Source organism: Melanostigma gelatinosum (genome assembly GCF_949748355.1).
Source record: "Melanostigma gelatinosum genome assembly, chromosome: 17".
In the NCBI taxonomy this organism is placed as follows: domain Eukaryota; kingdom Metazoa; phylum Chordata; class Actinopteri; order Perciformes; family Zoarcidae; genus Melanostigma; species Melanostigma gelatinosum.
The window spans coordinates 9665527-9687449 of record NC_136650.1 but is presented as its reverse complement, the minus strand read 5'-3'; the positions used below and the strand labels follow the sequence as shown (position 1 = coordinate 9687449).

Sequence of the window (21923 nt, the reverse complement as noted above, 5' to 3'; positions counted from 1 at the left end):
ATTGTTTAAATCATTTCTATGCAGTTAAACATTTGTTACACAATTGATTAGAACATTTCGTTATATTTATTCATACATTTTCTCTGTTTGATTACATTTCAACGTTGAATATATGCTTTGCGCTCTTATAGCCTGACTTCTCTCCCTTGAATGTGTCGACATGTTACCGAGGCAGCTATGAGAGGTCAACTCTTCTTGACAATACGTACATTCATTAAAATATGCTCAGCCAATATAGCACGTTGGAAATTGACGTGGCTATGAGGACTGATTTATAAGATGGTGTAACCTTTATTGATCCCACATAGGAAAAGTGTTGCAGCAGCAGAAACCCATCGGGTATAGAATACTTAAAACTACAACTGGAAAAACACTATCCTTATCCTACACCAATAGTGTAGAGAATGTGAGAATGATCGTAGAAAGCTCATCTGTCCTCCTTCAGAATCAGTGTTAGCTGAGTTTATCCCACATTATTTTAGCTGCTTCTTTTCTTTCCTGTACCTCTCCCCATAGGGAAACCATATTGACAAAGAAAGAAAGGATATGGGGGGGGGGGGGGGGGCCGCAAAACAGAAGGCAAATTAGAGAGAGGCAGATTATGTTGCACAGCGTAGTTGTATAAGGGGGTGGAGTACGAGGTAAGGGCAGATTGATGAGGTCAGCGTCAATAAGAATGGAAGAGATCTACAGCATACACTTTTAGCCTGAGCTTGCAGAACATCCAGGTCTGCTTGCACAGATTTAGCTGCGGATACATATCCGACACTGCCATAGTCTAATCCTGTTCTTATTAAGTCTAAATATATTTCACAGATGCAAAATCAGCTCCACGCTCCAATTCTGCAAGATACCTCATGACCTCACACATGCTGTAGGGTAGAGTATTTGTACCCGCATTTGCTTCTAACTCTGACTGCTATCTGCAGACCCAACATATCTTACTTTTGTTGTACATATTTTTTTAAATTGCAAATTCTGTTTCCTCAACTTGTGATTATTTTATTAAGTTCAATAAACTTAAGTTCAATTATGTTGTCTTAAATAGTCATTGGTAGGCTACCTTGTATGTTTGATTTACTGTATGTGCTTCATTTTAGCTGTATACTCGTAATGTACATATACTAGATATTTAAACATCTGTTCTTGTGCTTCTGCTGTTGTGACACTCAATTGTCCTGTGTACAATCAATACGGTGTCTTACCTTATCTACAAACATAAAAAGAAGACAAGAGCACGACAATATTTGTGACACGAGATGCTTTCAATCCTTATATGCAAATCTGAATGAGGCCCATGCCTGCATGATCTCAGCCACAGGAATAATGAACTTGATACAATGCTCCAAATAATACCTGCAAGCATCATGCACTCTAGTCAAATGCATCAAAGAGGATGACTCCATTAGAAAAGGAAGAAATGATGCAAGTACAGAACTATCTTCATTAAAGTGTAACTGTTCAATTGCCCGGTTTCTTTGATCCTGAGAAATAATTGTAATCAGTTGAAAATGCTTCACTTGGTACCATGCTCACATCGAAGGAAGAAAGGCTTTGAGGAAAATTAACAATTTTACACCCAACATTTCTGACATCATAGTGAGTAACATCTGTGTTCAATATTTGCTCTTTAAAAGTATTTGTTTCAGATATTGTAGCAGCATGTAGGCTTTGGGTTCTGCTAAAAAACATGAAATGTGACGTGTAACTTGTGAGCACGGATTGCTTTCAGAGTGAAGTTATTGTTATGAGCTGTCTTCTTTACCAGCATGTGGACAGGAACATGCAATATAATTTAATGTGGTGGTGCCTCAACTGTGAATAATGTTGGCCCGTTTAAACTTTACTAGATATATTTCAGAAGCAAACTAACAAGCTGTCAGATAAATTACAATAGTTGCTTCTGAAAAAAAAAAGTAAATGGAATCACAAGGTTTATACACTCTGGTAAAGTAACTACAATGTATTTATTATTCATTATTTCATTTCAGTGAGAAATTAAGTACAGTGTTTCACTTCAGTGTTGCCACCTCAAATAAGAACTGGGATGTAGCTCAAACAGCCCACGAGACTGTTGGATTATTGGGTCAGGAATAATAATATGCAGTGTACGGAGGGACGAAATACAGAGATGAACGTAACAACACTCTAGAAATACACTGATTTAACTCCAACACTGACAAACACTTCTACTCAAACATGTTAGAGTATATGATAATAAAAATAAAAGCACGATACATAAGAATACTTAATATTCATAATAGTATAAGACAAAGTGATCTGTTAATTTTCATAACAAACCTCAATTATAAAAATATAACTAGTTACATTCAGGTATATCAGCATTAGCACTACAGTAGAACCAGTTGAATGGTTCTCCTTAAAGGAAAGACTTCTTTATGTGTCATTTTAAGTAGAGCTGAAGACAAAACCCATTTGAAGTTTTATTGCTTATTATATTGTACATTTTTTTAATTCAAAAAAATAAATTTATATGATTATTTAAGGACTTTACTTTTCAGTAAAATGTCTAATTTCTCATGAGTTCCTCTAATTTGTTTAAAAAACTTGCGATGTGTATAATACATTGTTTTGGGGGGCAAATTCATTTGAAGCACTTGGGACAGGAAACAAAGTTCTTCACACCACTTTCTCACTGCTGCAATTGTATTCTTGGTGACACAAGAAACAATATCAGATACGTCTATTTCAATTCAAAGAGGCAGTTGATTTACACAAATATATGAGAAGGTGATGAGTCCTAAAACATGAAACGTAAACCCCAACAACGCATTTAATCTTTCCAAAAATACTGAGTTGCGTGTGGACTTTTTTCCCCTTCAAACTCAAACCCTAGCAACTGTTTTACAGCAACAATAAAACTGACAAACATTACATCTGAGAGCTAAAGAAAAACTGTTTTACGGAGATGACAAAAATGAAGTTCTTAAAAAAAATCAAGCACAATAGAAGATGGACATGTTAGTCAGAAAACAGGAGAGCTGCAGAATATTTATCTGACCGACAAAATGTCAAAAATGTGATTTCTTTGACAAGATTGTATTTCAACTTTTTTTGGTGAGACCGGGGTGGTTCATCAAGCCTGGTTACTAACGTCAAAGCCTGCATCCTGTTCGATGAACGAGTCTTCTGAATCGTCCGCGAGCTCGATGGGCGTCTCTGTGTTGTGCTCCACCTCTTCTACCTCCTCTGCTTCATGTTCCACCCCAACAGAAGATGAATCACTCTCTGCTTTTGAATGCTTGGGGACTGCGCTTTCGAGCTTTGTTTCACTTCTGGCTTTCTTTCTAATGACTGAACCTTTAGGACGGCCCCTTTTCCCTGTTGGGCCGGCATCATTTTTAGGAGCGTTTGGGGGACGGCCCCTTTTTCTCAGGGATACAACATTGGGTGAGGATGAAGATGCAGGCAAACTCTTGCGCAAGTGAGCACCTCTCTTGGACTCTGACTTGAAAGGCCGACCGCGGCTTCTGCGAGGGGCCGGTTGAGAATCCTCTGGTGGATCAACACGCGGGTATTTCCTCGGCCTTCCCAGTGGCTTCCATACTTTGGGCTTTTTCAGCTCCTCGGGTGATGGCAGAGGGTCCTTCCTTGGCCTTCCCCTTTTGGCTGGTTCTTTTCTTGGTCGACCACGCTTCCCCCGTGTGGGCAGGCTTCTCTTCGGCCGGCCCACCTTACCGTGCACCTTATATGCGGGGGGTTTGTTGTTTAAAGAGCCTTTAGGGCGACCCCTTCCCCTCTTAGCTGGCTGGGAGCCACCTGTGACCTTTCTTGGCCTTCCCCTCCCTCGACGAGGCTCCTCTTCTTCTTCTTCCTCCTCCTCCTCCTCTTCTTCTTCCTTCTCCCCCTCCTCCTCCTCTTCTTCCTCCTCACTGCTCACCTCCGTCTCTAGCCTGGGTTTCTTATTGAGAGAGCCTCTTTGTTTCCGACGCGTTACAGAACTGCCTTCATTCTCTCCACTTGTTAAACTTTCTGACTTGCGCTTCGTGGATCCTTTAGGACGACCCCTTCTCGCTTTTGGTGTATCAGAGGCACCGTTCGGTAAGTCTTTAGCTTCAGCATTCTCAGAGGTGCTTTTGTTGAGAGAATTTCTTGGCCGGCCTCTTTTCTTAGGAGAATGGTCTGCCGTAGGACTGTCTTCATTCCTGACCTGTTTGTTGGACTCTGTTGAATTACCAGCATGGTCATCTCCTGATCCTTCCTGCACTGTGTGTTTCATGAGTTTTGGACGCCCTCTTCCCCTCTTGGACTGTTGGGACCCACCGTTGGAAATGCCTGAATACTCCTTTGTTAGGTTGATATCTCGAATTAAAACTCTCAACTTCTTTGAACCTTGTGGCCTACCCCTTGCTCTTTTAATTGGACTGTTATTGGACATGTCTACACTGGGCTCTCTCTCATTGCTCGCCTCATCTCCTTCTTCCGTCTCAGCCACCTTTAGTTCTTCTTCCATACTGTTGCCGTCAGCCTGGACCGCTTCGGTTAGGTTTGCACCTGTAAATTGAACATTGAAAAGCTCAATTATTGTTGAGTAATAATCACTTTCAAACTCTTTAATATTGATTATATAACTGGGTGTAAGTGTGATAAAGCAGGCCTTCAGTATTGCGGAATAGATTAGTCCTGCAGTGTTACAAAGAGAAATATTTCTTGTTTTAGCGAGAGCTACAACTATTAGTCCATTCTAATAAAATGGCAACTATTTTGATTGTCAATTTAACGTGGTCAGTTTTTAAGCAAAATGCCACACATCTGATGTTTCCAGGTTGTAAAATGGGAGAATGTGTTGCTTTTCTGGGCCTTGCTTGGGCTGTTAGTCAGACTAAACAAGTCATTCTGGTGTTTTATAGACAGAAGGATTCGTAAAAGAAATGAATCAGCTGATTAATCAAGTGAAATGAAAATTGTTCGTTCAATAACTGAGTTTGAGCTATAACAAGAAAGTTCTGTGACATTACAAAATAGATGTTAAAATACAGACATTTCTATTAAACCTAAACATGAAGAATATCTTCTCACAATGTAAGAAGTCCTTTGTAAAATAAAAAATAATGTCATTATGAGACTTTTTCCTGAGAGCTGAAGGCGTTTCTGGTGAACCTGCATGTTTTCTGAGGGACACCGATGAAAAGCATGAAGAATAACTGTAAATAAATAACCAATCTTCTCTCTGATGTTTACTTATGTAGGTCATAAAGAGGCGTCAGTATTACATTGAGACGGTTTGATAACCAGTTCAAAGTTTCTCATAGTAACTTAAAAGGATACATTTTTAAATGTGTCTTACTGTGCTTAGTCACGAACGCACTCATGTGACACAATGATTAATCATAACTAAAATAATACCATCTGTATTATATGTTTATTCATAAGTCTGCATATTGTCTATATCTAAGGATTATAACTGTCAAATGTTTTACTGATCTACTCACAACAGCTTGAACACATAATTAATTTAAAAAGAAAACTATTATTAATAAAAATATATCTATGGCTAAGGATGGGTTTTACACGACTATGACTTTTTCCCGGATTACAATCTTGCAAAGGCGGGAAGGCGTACCGATAGTAGAGGCTACCAACAAAATGCAAATGATAATACGTTTGTGTTCTTCCGCTGCATGTTTACGGTTACATCTTGAAACAACTGTAAAGTTTGTTTTTTTTAAATCGTAAAAGCTCGATGGATTCTCAAATGTAACTGAAACGCAATCATTTCGTGAAATATAGGGCCAGACAACCGCTTTGACTATCAGATTGTTTTCCAGGTAATAGTCAGCTTCAAAATGGAAACAGTAGCTATCAGAGGAAAAGAGAGAAACTACTGCAGTAAACAAAATGCATACCTCACCTTAACGAAATTCTCTGTAAGAGTTTAGCTTAATTTTCATTTATTGCCGATTGTCCAAACAGCGTGTGATGTGAAAGTACACCTTTATTGTTGCTGTGATGGCTGTTTAAATTTGCAACCACTTCCGGGCGTCCGTGACATTTAGGAGGCTCTGAAGGAAACTGCAGCGCACAGTTTTAGTTCCGCCTCAACATCCCCGATGACTGTTACTGCTGTTGCTTCTCATACCGCCATCCTCTTCTTGCAGGCTTTTACGGCAATTGGAATCCACTATGTCGCATTGCTGCCACCTTCAGGTATTATTCTCCCTCTGTATCCCTTCCTTTTCAAATTTCCAGTCAAATCATGCTTAAAAAACACACTTCCTTCCTTGAACACCGTCTACACACTTTTCACGTTGTCCTCTACCCGCCCTATTTTGTTTATCCCATTCCTGTGTGTAATCTTAAGTAATTAACTCCAGATATACACAGGTCTTCTGATTCCCAGACAGGTTGCACAGAACTCCCTTCGAGGCCTATATCTTGCTATTTGCTCTCCTGTTCAGCCAAAACTTCATTTTTTTGTGTCATCTCCTTCTCCCAACATGTCTGCAGCACCCTTTTGATGTATTGCTATCTCCATGCCCCCTTAGGTTGACCCAGCAATTGTCCACCAGCTGTTTCCGCTGACATTGACATGACAGTATAAGGAAGTTATTGTTATGAGCTGTCTTCTTTACCAGCATGTGGACAGGAACATGAAATATAATTTAATGTGGTGGTGCCTCAACTGTGAATAATGTTGGCCCGTTTAAACTTTACTAGATATATTTCAGAAGCAAACTAACAAGCTGTCAGATAAATTACAATAGTTGCTTCTGAAAAAAAAAAGTAAATGGAATCACAAGGTTTATACACTCTGGTAAAGTAACTACAATGTATTTATTATTCATTATTTCATTTCAGTGAGAAATTAAGTACAGTGTTTCACTTCAGTGTTGCCACCTCAAATAAGAACTGGGATGTAGCTCAAACAGCCCACGAGACTGTTGGATTATTGGGTCAGGAATAATAATATGCAGTGTACGGAGGGACGAAATACAGAGATGAACGTAACAACACTCTAGAAATACACTGATTTAACTCCAACACTGACAAACACTTCTACTCAAACATGTTAGAGTATATGATAATAAAAATAAAAGCACGATACATAAGAATACTTAATATTCATAATAGTATAAGACAAAGTGATCTGTTAATTTTCATAACAAACCTCAATTATAAAAATATAACTAGTTACATTCAGGTATATCAGCATTAGCACTACAGTAGAACCAGTTGAATGGTTCTCCTTAAAGGAAAGACTTCTTTATGTGTCATTTTAAGTAGAGCTGAAGACAAAACCCATTTGAAGTTTTATTGCTTATTATATTGTACATTTTTTTAATTCAAAAAAATAAATTTATATGATTATTTAAGGACTTTACTTTTCAGTAAAATGTCTAATTTCTCATGAGTTCCTCTAATTTGTTTAAAAAACTTGCGATGTGTATAATACATTGTTTTGGGGGGCAAATTCATTTGAAGCACTTGGGACAGGAAACAAAGTTCTTCACACCACTTTCTCACTGCTGCAATTGTATTCTTGGTGACACAAGAAACAATATCAGATACGTCTATTTCAATTCAAAGAGGCAGTTGATTTACACAAATATATGAGAAGGTGATGAGTCCTAAAACATGAAACGTAAACCCCAACAACGCATTTAATCTTTCCAAAAATACTGAGTTGCGTGTGGACTTTTTTCCCCTTCAAACTCAAACCCTAGCAACTGTTTTACAGCAACAATAAAACTGACAAACATTACATCTGAGAGCTAAAGAAAAACTGTTTTACGGAGATGACAAAAATGAAGTTCTTAAAAAAAATCAAGCACAATAGAAGATGGACATGTTAGTCAGAAAACAGGAGAGCTGCAGAATATTTATCTGACCGACAAAATGTCAAAAATGTGATTTCTTTGACAAGATTGTATTTCAACTTTTTTTGGTGAGACCGGGGTGGTTCATCAAGCCTGGTTACTAACGTCAAAGCCTGCATCCTGTTCGATGAACGAGTCTTCTGAATCGTCCGCGAGCTCGATGGGCGTCTCTGTGTTGTGCTCCACCTCTTCTACCTCCTCTGCTTCATGTTCCACCCCAACAGAAGATGAATCACTCTCTGCTTTTGAATGCTTGGGGACTGCGCTTTCGAGCTTTGTTTCACTTCTGGCTTTCTTTCTAATGACTGAACCTTTAGGACGGCCCCTTTTCCCTGTTGGGCCGGCATCATTTTTAGGAGCGTTTGGGGGACGGCCCCTTTTTCTCAGGGATACAACATTGGGTGAGGATGAAGATGCAGGCAAACTCTTGCGCAAGTGAGCACCTCTCTTGGACTCTGACTTGAAAGGCCGACCGCGGCTTCTGCGAGGGGCCGGTTGAGAATCCTCTGGTGGATCAACACGCGGGTATTTCCTCGGCCTTCCCAGTGGCTTCCATACTTTGGGCTTTTTCAGCTCCTCGGGTGATGGCAGAGGGTCCTTCGTTGGCCTTCCCCTTTTGGCTGGTTCTTTTCTTGGTCGACCACGCTTCCCCCGTGTGGGCAGGCTTCTCTTCGGCCGGCCCACCTTACCGTGCACCTTATATTCTTCTTCTTCCTCCTCCTCCTCCTCCTCTTCTTCTTCCTTCTCCTCCTCCTCCTCTTCCTCTTCTTCCTCCTCACTGCTCACCTCTGTCTCTAGCCTGGGTTTCTTATTGAGAGAGCCTCTTTGTTTCTGACGCGTTACAGAACTGCCTTCATTCTCTCCACTTGTTAAACTTTCTGACTTGCGCTTCGTGGATCCTTTAGGACGACCCCTTCTCGCTTTTGGTGTATCAGAGGCACCGTTCGGTAAGTCTTTAGCTTCAGCATTCTCAGAGGTGCTTTTGTTGAGAGATTTTCTTGGCCGGCCTCTTTTCTTCGGAGAATGGTCTGCCGTAGGACTGTCTTCATTCCTGACCTGTTTGTTGGACTCTGTTGAATTACCAGCATGGTCATCTCCTGATCCTTCCTGCACTGTGTGTTTCATGAGTTTTGGACGCCCTCTTCCCCTCTTGGACTGTTGGGACCCACCGTTGGAAATGCCTGAATACTCCTTTGTTAGGTTGATATCTCGAATTAAAACTCTCAACTTCTTTGAACCTTGTGGCCTACCCCTTGCTCTTTTAATTGGACTGTTATTGGACATGTCTACACTGGGCTCTCTCTCATTGCTCGCCGCATCTCCTTGTTCTGTCTCAGCCACCTTTAGTTCTTCTTCCATACTGTTGCCGTCAGCCTGGACCGCTTCGGTTAGGTTTGCACCTGTAAATTGAACATTGAAAAGCACAATTATTGTTTAGTAATAATCACTTCCTGCGTAAATCAAACTATTTAATATTGTTTATATTACATGATGCATGTGTGATACAGAAGAACTTCAGTATTGCAGAATATATAATCAATTGAACATGGCCATTTTTCAAGCAAAAATGCAAAACGTGACGTTTCCAGGTTCTAAAACGGGAGCATTTGCTTCTTTTCTTGACCTTACTTGGGCTGTTACTCTTACTGAAAGAGACATTTGATGATGGCACGTTGTGCTCTAGGATATTGTAATGGCTATTTTTCAGTTTTATAGACCAAAGGATGAGTACAATAATAAAGAACATAAATGAATCAGCTGAGTGAAAAGAAAAAAATATTTAGTTTGAGCGCTGATTTTGAATAACAATCAGAAACGTCTATGATATTACAAGATAGATATTGTTATAATCGGAGATATTTTATAAAGGTGCAAGATCCGATATTGGGAGCATATAGATTTCCTCTAAACGGCTCTCAACATGTTGAGGTTAGATCCGATCGCTCACAGCTAACAACGGCGAACGTTCTGACAGTGTTTACGTGAGGGGATTAACATGTGGGCGGGCATTACACCCCTGTGACGATGATGTCGGTCAAGGCGGCATTATCAGCTGTAACTGACGTGAGCTAACCAGTGGGGCACACTCACATGCACAAACAAATGCAAACATTAAATTGAATGTCTACATTTGAGATATGATGCAGTTTGCTATTTTTGAACTGTGACACCTGGATAAAATGTAATATAGACCCTTTTTAACAATGTAAAAAGACGAGCCCTAAAACCCCGAAAGGAGTGAGCATTTTTGCACTTCCAGTTCCTGTGTAGTTTGTTTGCACAGCCTTTCTATATTAAAATACACTTGCCACTTTTAGAAAATACTTGTTTTAATGTACTGTTATCGGTTTACCATATTTTATTGCAAATTATAATTATGTCTTGATTATTGCACTGTTTATTGTTTTTGCATCAGTCACCAAGAAAAAACTCCTTGTATTTGTAACGTACTTGGCAATAAACGGTTCTGATTATGATTATTGCCGAACATTAGCTTTTTACTTCTTAACACTGCATTTATGTTTCAGATATCATAAAAGTGGTGTTAAAACAAAATGTGTAAGTTGTATCATAAATGTTTGTTTGACCCAGGACTTATTTTCTGCAATAACCAAAACTCCGAAGGAAAAATCCCATTGGCTTTTTGTTGAAGTTTAATTAAGTGCTAAGCCAAAACACGTCATCCCTGCAGCACTCTAAACTATGGGATGAAATTGGACGTTACTAGTTCACGTATGCACAAGTCATATTTTTAAATACGAAGAGTTAAGATTTTTGTGAAATAAATAATGCATTGTTAAATCGATACACAATATCACCGGGATGTACAAGGGTTAAACGAGATTTTTTATTTAATCGTGACTTTAAAAACGTCCCCCATTTTACCCTAAAATAACATTATTACTCTTCTACTAACAAAGTCCAATCAACATAAACAATTTAACGTTACTCTACAGAATACGACAGAATACACATGCGTATTTTTAATTATTTGGAAAGCAATAAATACACGTTTAATTAGATATAACGTTACGATTTAAAGGATGCGTTTAGCACGGCTTTGTCTATTTCCTGGAGTATAATCTAGCAAAGGCGGGAAGGCGTACCGATAATAAACGCTATTAATAACAGGAACGTGATAATAATGTTGTGTTCCTAGGCTGCATGTTTACAGATTGCAAAATCTGCACATTATTTGCAAAAATGTAAATAGGCCCAAACATTGTAAACTGTAGCTGAAGCGTAATGCATTTGGTGAAATTTAGGGTTGTAGATATTCGCTATGACGATGAACCAGATTGTTTTCCAGGTAATAGTCAGCTTCAGAATTGACGGCGATGGAAAGAGTAGCTAGCGGCATGAAACAGATCAAATTATGCAATAAACATAGTGCATACATCACCTCAAATAAATGCTCTGTAAGAGTTTATCTTAATTCTTCATAAACTACCGATTCGTCAGACAGCAGATGAAGTGAAAGTACCAACTACGCGCTTATTGTTGATGTGACGGTGGTTTGAATTTGCGACCACTTCCGGTCGTCCGTGCCGTTTAGGAGGCTCTGAAGGAAACTGCAGCGCACAGTTTTAGTTCCGCCTCAACATCCCCGATGACTGTTACTGCTGTTGCTTCTCATACCGCCATCCTCTTCTTGCAGGCTTTTACGGCAATTGGAATCCACTATGTCGCATTGCTGCCACCTTCAGGTATTATTCTCCCTCTGTATCCCTTCCTTTTCAAATTTCCAGTCAAATCATGCTTAAAAAACACACTTCCTTCCTTGAACACCGTCTACACACTTTTCACGTTGTCCTCTACCCGCCCTATTTTGTTTATCCCATTCCTGTGTGTAATCTTAAGTAATTAACTCCAGATATACACAGGTCTTCTGATTCCCAGACAGGTTGCACAGAACTCCCTTCGAGGCCTATATCTTGCTATTTGCTCTCCTGTTCAGCCAAAACTTCATTTTTTTGTGTCATCTCCTTCTCCCAACATGTCTGCAGCACCCTTTTGATGTATTGCTATCTCCATGCCCCCTTAGGTTGACCCAGCAATTGTCCACCAGCTGTTTCCGCTGACATTGACATGACAGTATAAGGAAGTTATTGTTATGAGCTGTCTTCTTTACCAGCATGTGGACAGGAACATGAAATATAATTTAATGTGGTGGTGCCTCAACTGTGAATAATGTTGGCCCGTTTAAACTTTACTAGATATATTTCAGAAGCAAACTAACAAGCTGTCAGATAAATTACAATAGTTGCTTCTGAAAAAAAAAAGTAAATGGAATCACAAGGTTTATACACTCTGGTAAAGTAACTACAATGTATTTATTATTCATTATTTCATTTCAGTGAGAAATTAAGTACAGTGTTTCACTTCAGTGTTGCCACCTCAAATAAGAACTGGGATGTAGCTCAAACAGCCCACGAGACTGTTGGATTATTGGGTCAGGAATAATAATATGCAGTGTACGGAGGGACGAAATACAGAGATGAACGTAACAACACTCTAGAAATACACTGATTTAACTCCAACACTGACAAACACTTCTACTCAAACATGTTAGAGTATATGATAATAAAAATAAAAGCACGATACATAAGAATACTTAATATTCATAATAGTATAAGACAAAGTGATCTGTTAATTTTCATAACAAACCTCAATTATAAAAATATAACTAGTTACATTCAGGTATATCAGCATTAGCACTACAGTAGAACCAGTTGAATGGTTCTCCTTAAAGGAAAGACTTCTTTATGTGTCATTTTAAGTAGAGCTGAAGACAAAACCCATTTGAAGTTTTATTGCTTATTATATTGTACATTTTTTTAATTCAAAAAAATAAATTTATATGATTATTTAAGGACTTTACTTTCCAGTAAAATGTCTAATTTCTCATGAGTTCCTCTAATTTGTTTAAAAAACTTGCGATGTGTATAATACATTGTTTTGGGGGGCAAATTCATTTGAAGCACTTGGGACAGGAAACAAAGTTCTTCACACCACTTTCTCACTGCTGCAATTGTATTCTTGGTGACACAAGAAACAATATCAGATACGTCTATTTCAATTCAAAGAGGCAGTTGATTTACACAAATATATGAGAAGGTGATGAGTCCTAAAACATGAAACGTAAACCCCAACAACGCATTTAATCTTTCCAAAAATACTGAGTTGCGTGTGGACTTTTTTCCCCTTCAAACTCAAACCCTAGCAACTGTTTTACAGCAACAATAAAACTGACAAACATTACATCTGAGAGCTAAAGAAAAACTGTTTTACGGAGATGACAAAAATGAAGTTCTTAAAAAAAATCAAGCACAATAGAAGATGGACATGTTAGTCAGAAAACAGGAGAGCTGCAGAATATTTATCTGACCGACAAAATGTCAAAAATGTGATTTCTTTGACAAGATTGTATTTCAACTTTTTTTGGTGAGACCGGGGTGGTTCATCAAGCCTGGTTACTAACGTCAAAGCCTGCATCCTGTTCGATGAACGAGTCTTCTGAATCGTCCGCGAGCTCGATGGGCGTCTCTGTGTTGTGCTCCACCTCTTCTACCTCCTCTGCTTCATGTTCCACCCCAACAGAAGATGAATCACTCTCTGCTTTTGAATGCTTGGGGACTGCGCTTTCGAGCTTTGTTTCACTTCTGGCTTTCTTTCTAATGACTGAACCTTTAGGACGGCCCCTTTTCCCTGTTGGGCCGGCATCATTTTTAGGAGCGTTTGGGGGACGGCCCCTTTTTCTCAGGGATACAACATTGGGTGAGGATGAAGATGCAGGCAAACTCTTGCGCAAGTGAGCACCTCTCTTGGACTCTGACTTGAAAGGCCGACCGCGGCTTCTGCGAGGGGCCGGTTGAGAATCCTCTGGTGGATCAACACGCGGGTATTTCCTCGGCCTTCCCAGTGGCTTCCATACTTTGGGCTTTTTCAGCTCCTCGGGTGATGGCAGAGGGTCCTTCCTTGGCCTTCCCCTTTTGGCTGGTTCTTTTCTTGGTCGACCACGCTTCCCCCGTGTGGGCAGGCTTCTCTTCGGCCGGCCCACCTTACCGTGCACCTTATATTCTTCTTCTTCCTCCTCCTCCTCCTCCTCTTCTTCTTCCTTCTCCTCCTCTTCCTCTTCTTCCTCCTCACTGCTCACCTCTGTCTCTAGCCTGGGTTTCTTATTGAGAGAGCCTCTTTGTTTCCGACGCGTTACAGAACTGCCTTCATTCTCTCCACTTGTTAAACTTTCTGACTTGCGCTTCGTGGATCCTTTAGGACGACCCCTTCTCGCTTTTGGTGTATCAGAGGCACCGTTCGGTAAGTCTTTAGCTTCAGCATTCTCAGAGGTGCTTTCGTTGAGAGATTTTCTTGGCCGGCCTCTTTTCTTCGGAGAATGGTCTGCCGTAGGACTGTCTTCATTCCTGACCTGTTTGTTGGACTCTGTTGAATTACCAGCATGGTCATCTCCTGATCCTTCCTGCACTGTGTGTTTCATGAGTTTTGGACGCCCTCTTCCCCTCTTGGACTGTTGGGACCCACCGTTGGAAATGCCTGAATACTCCTTTGTTAGGTTGATATCTCGAATTAAAACTCTCAACTTCTTTGAACCTTGTGGCATACCCCTTGCTCTTTTAATTGGACTGTTATTGGACATGTCTACACTGGGCTCTCTCTCATTGCTCGCCGCATCTCCTTGTTCTGTCTCAGCCACCTTTAGTTCTTCTTCCATACTGTTGCCGTCAGCCTGGACCGCTTCGGTTAGGTTTGCACCTGTAAATTGAACATTGAAAAGCACAATTATTGTTTAGTAATAATCACTTCCTGCGTAAATCAAACTATTTAATATTGTTTATATTACATGATGCATGTGTGATACAGAAGAACTTCAGTATTGCAGAATATATAATCAATTGAACATGGCCATTTTTCAAGCAAAAATGCAAAACGTGACGTTTCCAGGTTCTAAAACAGGAGCATTTGCTTCTTTTCTTGACCTTACTTGGGCTGTTACTCTTACTGAAAGAGACATTTGATGATGGCACGTTGTGCTCTAGGATATTGTAATGGCTATTTTTCAGTTTTATAGACCAAAGGATGAGTACAATAATAAAGAACATAAATGAATCAGCTGAGTGAAAAGAAAAAATTATTTAGTTTGAGCGCTGATTTTGAATAACAATCAGAAACGTCTATGATATTACAAGATAGATATTGTTATAATCGGAGATATTTTATAAAGGTGCAAGATCCGATATTGGGAGCATATAGATTTCCTCTAAACGGCTCTCAACATGTTGAGGTTAGATCCGATCGCTCACAGCTAACAACGGCGAACGTTCTGACAGTGTTTACGTGAGGGGATTAACATGTGGGCGGGCATTACACCCCTGTGACGATGATGTCGGTCAAGGCGGCATTATCAGCTGTAACTGACGTGAGCTAACCAGTGGGGCACACTCACATGCACAAACAAATGCAAACATTAAATTGAATGTCTACATTTGAGATATGATGCAGTTTGCTATTTTTGAACTGTGACACCTGGATAAAATGTAATATAGACCCTTTTTAACAATGTAAAAAGACGAGCCCTAAAACCCCGAAAGGAGTGAGCATTTTTGCACTTCCAGTTCCTGTGTAGTTTGTTTGCACAGCCTTTCTATATTAAAATACACTTGCCACTTTTAGAAAATACTTGTTTTAATGTACTGTTATCGGTTTACCATATTTTATTGCAAATTATAACTATGTCTTGATTATTGCACTGTTTATTGTTTTGCATCAGTCACCAAGAAAAAACTCCTTGTATTTGTAACGTACTTGGCAATAAACGGTTCTGATTATGATTATTGCCGAACATTAGCTTTTTACTTCTTAACACTGCTTTTATGTTTCAGATATCATAAAAGTGGTGTTAAAACAAAATGTGTAAGTTGTATCATAAATGTTTGTTTGACCCAGGACTTATTTTCTGCAATAACCAAACCTCCGAAGGAAAAATCCCATTGGCCTTTTGTTGAAGGTTTAATTAAGTGCTAAGCCAAAACACGTCATCCCTGCAGCACTCTAAACTATGGGATTAAATTGGACGTTACTAGTTCACGTATGCACAAGTCATATTTTTAAATACGAAGAGTTAAGATTTTTGTGAAATAAATAATGCATTGTTAAATCGATACACAATATCACCGGGATGTACAAGGGTTAAACGAGATTTTTTATTTAATCTTGACTTTAAAAACGTCCCCCATTTTACCCTAAAATAACATTATTACTCTTCTACTAACAAAGTCCAATCAACATAAACAATTTAACGTTACTCTACAGAATACGACAGAATACACATGCGTATTTTTAATTATTTGGAAAGCAATAAATACACGTTTAATTAGATATAACGTTACGATTTAAAGGATGGGTTTAGCACGGCTTTGTCTATTTCCTGGAGTATAATCTAGCAAAGGCGGGAAGGCGTACCGATAATAAACGCTATTAATAACAGGAACGTGATAATAATGTTGTGTTCCTAGGCTGCATGTTTACAGATTGCAAAATCTGCACATTATTTGCAAAAATGTAAATAGGCCCAAACATTGTAAACTGTAGCTGAAGCGTAATGCATTTGGTGAAATTTAGGGTTGTAGATATTCGCTATGACGATGAACCAGATTGTTTTCCAGGTAATAGTCAGCTTCAGAATTGACGGCGATGGAAAGAGTAGCTAGCGGCATGAAACAGATCAAATTATGCAATAAACATAGTGCATACATCACCTCAAATAAATGCTCTGTAAGAGTTTATCTTAATTCTTCATAAACTACCGATTCGTCAGACAGCAGATGAAGTGAAAGTACCAACTACGCGCTTATTGTTGATGTGACGGTGGTTTGAATTTGCGACCACTTCCGGTCGTCCGTGCCGTTTAGGAGGCTCTGAAGGAAACTGCAGCGCAGAGCTTTAGTTCCGCCTCCGCGTCCCTGCTGACCATAGCCTGTCACTGCCAGGCAGGCGGGCTCTCATCAACACGCCCCTCGACAGCAACAGCCTGTGCATTCCAATACTCACACTACCATACTATTTAGCATGCCATCAAAAATATTTAGTATGCTGAATGATGCTGGTGACAGACTTCTGATGGAAGCTAACGTTAGCTTGAGTGGGAGACTGCTGCAGTATAGTCATTGCCTGAGTCCAGAGTCCACCAAGTTCGAGTTGACTGATTCAGTCATATAGCAGCATCAGACTCTCGTCTCCAACTATATATCAGCCTATATTTCAAACAGTTGGCTATTAACAGGTTGGTCAGTTACAGATACAACTTAACCTAACGAGATTCAATCAATCATAGTTGTCTGGATCAGCAATATCCTGCCACTGTGTTGGACAGGGAAACCTGAAGGGGTATGACAGCATTAACCTAAATTTATTAAGGTATAGCGAACGCTCAGGTTCAGACAAGGTCGCAAAATTATTAACCAGGACTCCCTGGCCGAATAAATATTGTATCTCAATGGTTAAATAAAGGATAAATTAGTACCTTTGATTTTTGTTTTTACATGCTTCATTTTAGTTGGATACTCAAAATGTAGTCTATTTGTAGTGTACTAGATATTTGAATTTACTATGTATGTGTTCGTGCAGTGACACTCAATTCCTCTGTGTACAATCAATCGAGTTTATCTTATCTATAATAAACAGAGAGAGGTAAAAGAGAAGCTGATTAAAACGATGGTGGCTGACATAACAGATTTAATATATATGGTTCAAAGCGAGACAATGTAACATTTGAAAGAAGTAATTACACATTTTTTTCTCTTACAAATGAAGTTTCATTTATAAGTAATAAAATTGGTCAATTCAATACACTTTAACAGCCTTACTTGGTGTGGTATGACCAGTGGCTTCTGGTGGCTATTTTTGCCAAACTTAACTGTGTAACTGACATCAAGTCAAAGTCAGCTTACTACGATTCTTCCCTACTTGAGCTACTGTTACACAACTCACATAAGTATAAATACCTTAAAAAATTGTACTCCAGCACCGAGAACAAACATACGTACATTCATTAAAATATGCTCAGCCAATATAGCACGTTGGAAATTGACGTGGCTATGAGGACTGATTTATAAGATGGTGTAACCTTTATTGATCCCACATAGGAAAAGTGTTGCAGCAGCAGAAACCCATCGGGTATAGAATACTTAAAACTACAACTGGAAAAACACTATCCTTATCCTACACCAATAGTGTAGAGAATGTGAGAATGATCGTAGAAAGCTCATCTGTCCTCCTTCAGAATCAGTGTTAGCTGAGTTTATCCCACATTATTTTAGCTGCTTCTTTTCTTTCCTGTACCTCTCCCCATAGGGAAACCATATTGACAAAGAAAGAAAGGATATGGGGGGGGGGGGGGGCCGCAAAACAGAAGGCAAATTAGAGAGAGGCAGATTATGTTGCACAGCGTAGTTGTATAAGGGGGTGGAGTACGAGGTAAGGGCAGATTGATGAGGTCAGCGTCAATAAGAATGGAAGAGATCTACAATGGAAGAGAAAGAAATATGCAAATTGTGTTTGTATGTGTGTGAGCAGAGGAGAGCCAGAGAGAGAGAGGCTGTCAGTTCAAAATAGGGAGACAGAGGCATAGAGAAAATGACAGACGTGGCCGGAGGAAAGGAAAGGAGCGTTTGAGAAAGACAACCCCTGAGAGACTGCGCGCTGAACCCGCTGCCCCGTCTCAACCCTCCTCCTCCTCCTCCTCCTCCTCCTCCTCCTCCTCCCTCCCCGTGTGCTTTGCCATGGTTACTAGACAGGGCTCCCAATGCAGCCAGTTAATGTGTTTTTCAGCGGCAGAAGCGAGCTGGGTACTAATGTGTCTCAGTCTGTCTCCTGCACAATCAATGTCAACTGTCCTGGGATGCACAAACACATGGGGGGGCTGAGAGCCAGGGAACACTGAGCCACCTTGGCTGAGTGTCAGGGCAAGAGTCTGAAAGAGGACCACGTCACTCTCATTTATTCGCATGAAAACTGCAGGCTCTGGTGCTTTGTTAAGCGTCATAAAATGTGACAAGTTACATTTGTGTTCTCTGTAGGTGCCTAATATCCCATGCTGATCATTACTACACTGATCTGAAATGTTTATCTCACAGTAAACTCCTGACTGGGTGAGGGAAAATTCCTCCTATGCTGCTTACTTACCACGAAACACTGGTGAAAAACAGCTGATCACGTTTAAAAAAAAAACCCTTTTCAGTATTTATTGGATTTACATGGTATTTAACAGAAACAACACAAGTTTTCCCCATTTTTTAAATTTTATTCTAATATTTTCCGTGAATAAACATCCACAAATCACTCATCCATAACAAACATGAAAGTGTAGAGCTGCAACAACCCGTTGATTAATCAATTAGTCGATCAACAGTACATTTATCTGCAACTATTTTGATTTTCAATTAATCGTTTACACTTCACTATTTTCTGACATTTTATACACCAAATGATTAATGGATTAATTGAGGAAATGAGAAATGATGAGAATGCACTTTTTTCTTATCAACATATTTTATTAAATGTTAAACATCAACAGATATTTTCAGTTGCTGTGAGGAGCTTTAAAATGTCTACAAATGAATAAGCATCAAGGTGATGATACTTGGCTGTCTTAATGTGACTAACAGCTCTTGGATGTTGTAATTTTAAGTGTCTGTGAACACCTTGTAAAAATCCCATGTGAATCATACATCGGGGTCACGATCCTCGGCTGTCTTTTTATTGAACCATGCAAGTGTTCAGCTCACAAAGCTAGCCAAAAGGAACTGCCCCCTCCAGAGAACCACGTCGTCTCTTCTTGGCTTTCCATGATGTCTGGAAAGGTCTGGGAATTCTCGCCAGATGAGTTCATGCAGTCGAAACTGCTCTGCAGATAGTCTCATGATTTAAAAAAAAGTACACAACTTGTAATATGTTTTCTCTCCGTCTCATGACACGAAATGTTGGAGCCTCCAGATGCAACTGCATGCAACTTTGTTCCCAAGGACCTCACCTGTGACCTTTCATATCATCACAGGTTAAGGGTCTCAGGGACAATGAAGCACACCGTCATTCAGTTAGCTGTTCAATCAGCCGCGTCCGCAAGTAAAATCCATCGCGTCTTAAGTATTTCTGTCAGCCCTGAAATTTTATCATAAAAAATATATTTCTGTGATGTATGCACGTATGCCGGTATGTAAATGTAGCATGTACGTTTATTAGGAATTATCCGTTATTTAAGTTAAATTAGATTACATTTCGACAATAAAACTGCACATCAATACATGTTTAACTTCAGATAGATACGTAGCATCTAACAGTGTAACAACAGTAGACTCTAAAATGAGAAACAGTCTATTCTTCATATTGGGTGGTTACCGTCGTTTTTTATCGATGCCGATGCAGTCCGATGTTAAATGAAGCGCCTGGACACATCTGTACAAAATGGACTGGATCGCATCCTGCAGAAATAAGAAAGATTTAGTTGGAGTACATTGTAAAACATATAAATATCAATCCTCGATATTTATCCGTTTGTTTCATTGTCAGGGCCATTTTACTGTCTGTCCTCCTGCCACAACCAGAGCCGAACATTCAGCAAAGGTCTGTGCGGTAAGGCATTCAAATAAAATGCCCCCTGCTGGCAGACAGCGAGACAAAGACACACGCATGCAGAGGAAAAATCCTCAAATTGAATGTATAAATCGGGATTTGCATATGTGATGAGCATACGGCCTGTAGGAGCTTTAGGCTCTAACAGAGTGGTCATACAGTTCATAGTCACACGCAACTGTTTGCTTGTGCACATGCACGAAACATCAGCTGTGCCTGGAGCCGCAGACAACACTGTCATCTTATATTTCCTACAGGCCTTGTGATCTCACAGGAGGATTATGCAATCACTCCCCCATGACAAAGATGTTCAGCCTTGAGGGAGTAACACTGATTTACTCTTCCCCAGACAAAATAAATGTCACACAAGCCTGACACTGCAAATGCCACATGAAGAATATGAGCCGGGGTCCAAACAACTGGTACACAGCCGAAAAGCTCCATTCGTAAGTCTGTGCCGACGACAGATTTATTCTCTGCTAACAATTCAGAACGATCCCAATTTACTAAAATCTGTCTGTGGCCAGGTGCGCGCACATGCAGACAAACATGCGACTCCACGAAGGCACAGAACATGAAGCCGTTTTGCTGCCAGAGTGAGACATTAGACTGCCTCTCTCTGTTTCCTCTTTGTCTCTGTGCTGTGAGATGTTTTCCTCTGTCCCAGTTTCATGAGCTCCTCTGCTGCTCTCAAAAGCACCAGAGACAAAGACCGGAGGATGAAAATCAGAAGCCAGAGGGAGAATGAGGAGAAATATTCTTACGGAAAAAAAATAAATGACCCATGTCAAAAAGAATGAACATGAAGGTGGACAAAAATGAAGGAAATATGGCCAAGTCGAATTACTTGTCTCGATTTGTTTGCCGGCCCGTTTAAGTCATTCTCAACTCACCATTTGCCCTTTCCTGAGGTCCCTTACATGAACACACACACACACATTTGTACACATGTCCATGTGTACTTGCATACAACAAGTGCATGTACGTAAAACAGGTACACATAAAAACACAACGCACTCTTACGATGAAATATTGATCCATTTTCCCCTTGACAGAAAAAAACCAGCATCAATTAATCCAGAGGTAAAGAAAATAACGCTTGATAAAACCTATCCTGCCCCATCTTCACAGTCTTCCTTTTTACTGAGCGCTGTACGCGGCTGCGAACAGAAAAGCTATTCCCCTCTCGTTTCCCCTCCATCTCTCGCTCTCCTCTTTTTGTCTCTCCTCTTCTTCGATCCCTCTCTCAGGCGCTGTGCCTGGCTCTGTTTTGTGCCTGCTTCCCTCTGCCAAGTCACATCACAAATTCTCCAGGCGATTAGAGTCCGAGCAGGCAATGTCTATGGGGCAGGTACGCTTCACACACACACACACACACACACACACACACACACACACACACACACACACACACACACACACACACACACACACACACAC

At 40.0% G+C, this 21923-nt stretch overlaps 1 protein-coding gene across 4 annotated transcripts in view; it reads right to left on the bottom strand.

The window, feature by feature from the left end:
• Positions 1 to 1948: 1948 nt before the first annotated feature.
• Positions 1949 to 21923, bottom strand: part of LOC306791164 (uncharacterized protein) — a 39831-nt gene continuing 19856 nt past the window's right edge. The window contains exons 1-4 of one of the 4 annotated variants that reach the window (XM_079287794.1): positions 16613 to 16752; positions 14460 to 14609; positions 9089 to 9238; positions 1949 to 4515 (exon numbers count right to left, since the gene is read on the bottom strand). In XM_079287794.1, the coding sequence (XP_079143920.1) occupies positions 3098 to 4515; positions 9089 to 9238; positions 14460 to 14568 (1677 nt within the window). In that variant the 5' untranslated portion in view covers positions 14569 to 14609; positions 16613 to 16752 and the 3' untranslated portion in view covers positions 1949 to 3097. Of the gene's footprint in view, positions 4516 to 5872; positions 6009 to 9088; positions 9239 to 11241; positions 11382 to 14459; positions 14610 to 16612; positions 16753 to 21923 lie in introns of those variants that run through there. The other 3 variants (XM_079287795.1, XM_079287796.1, XM_079287797.1) reach the window with 3 other exon arrangements.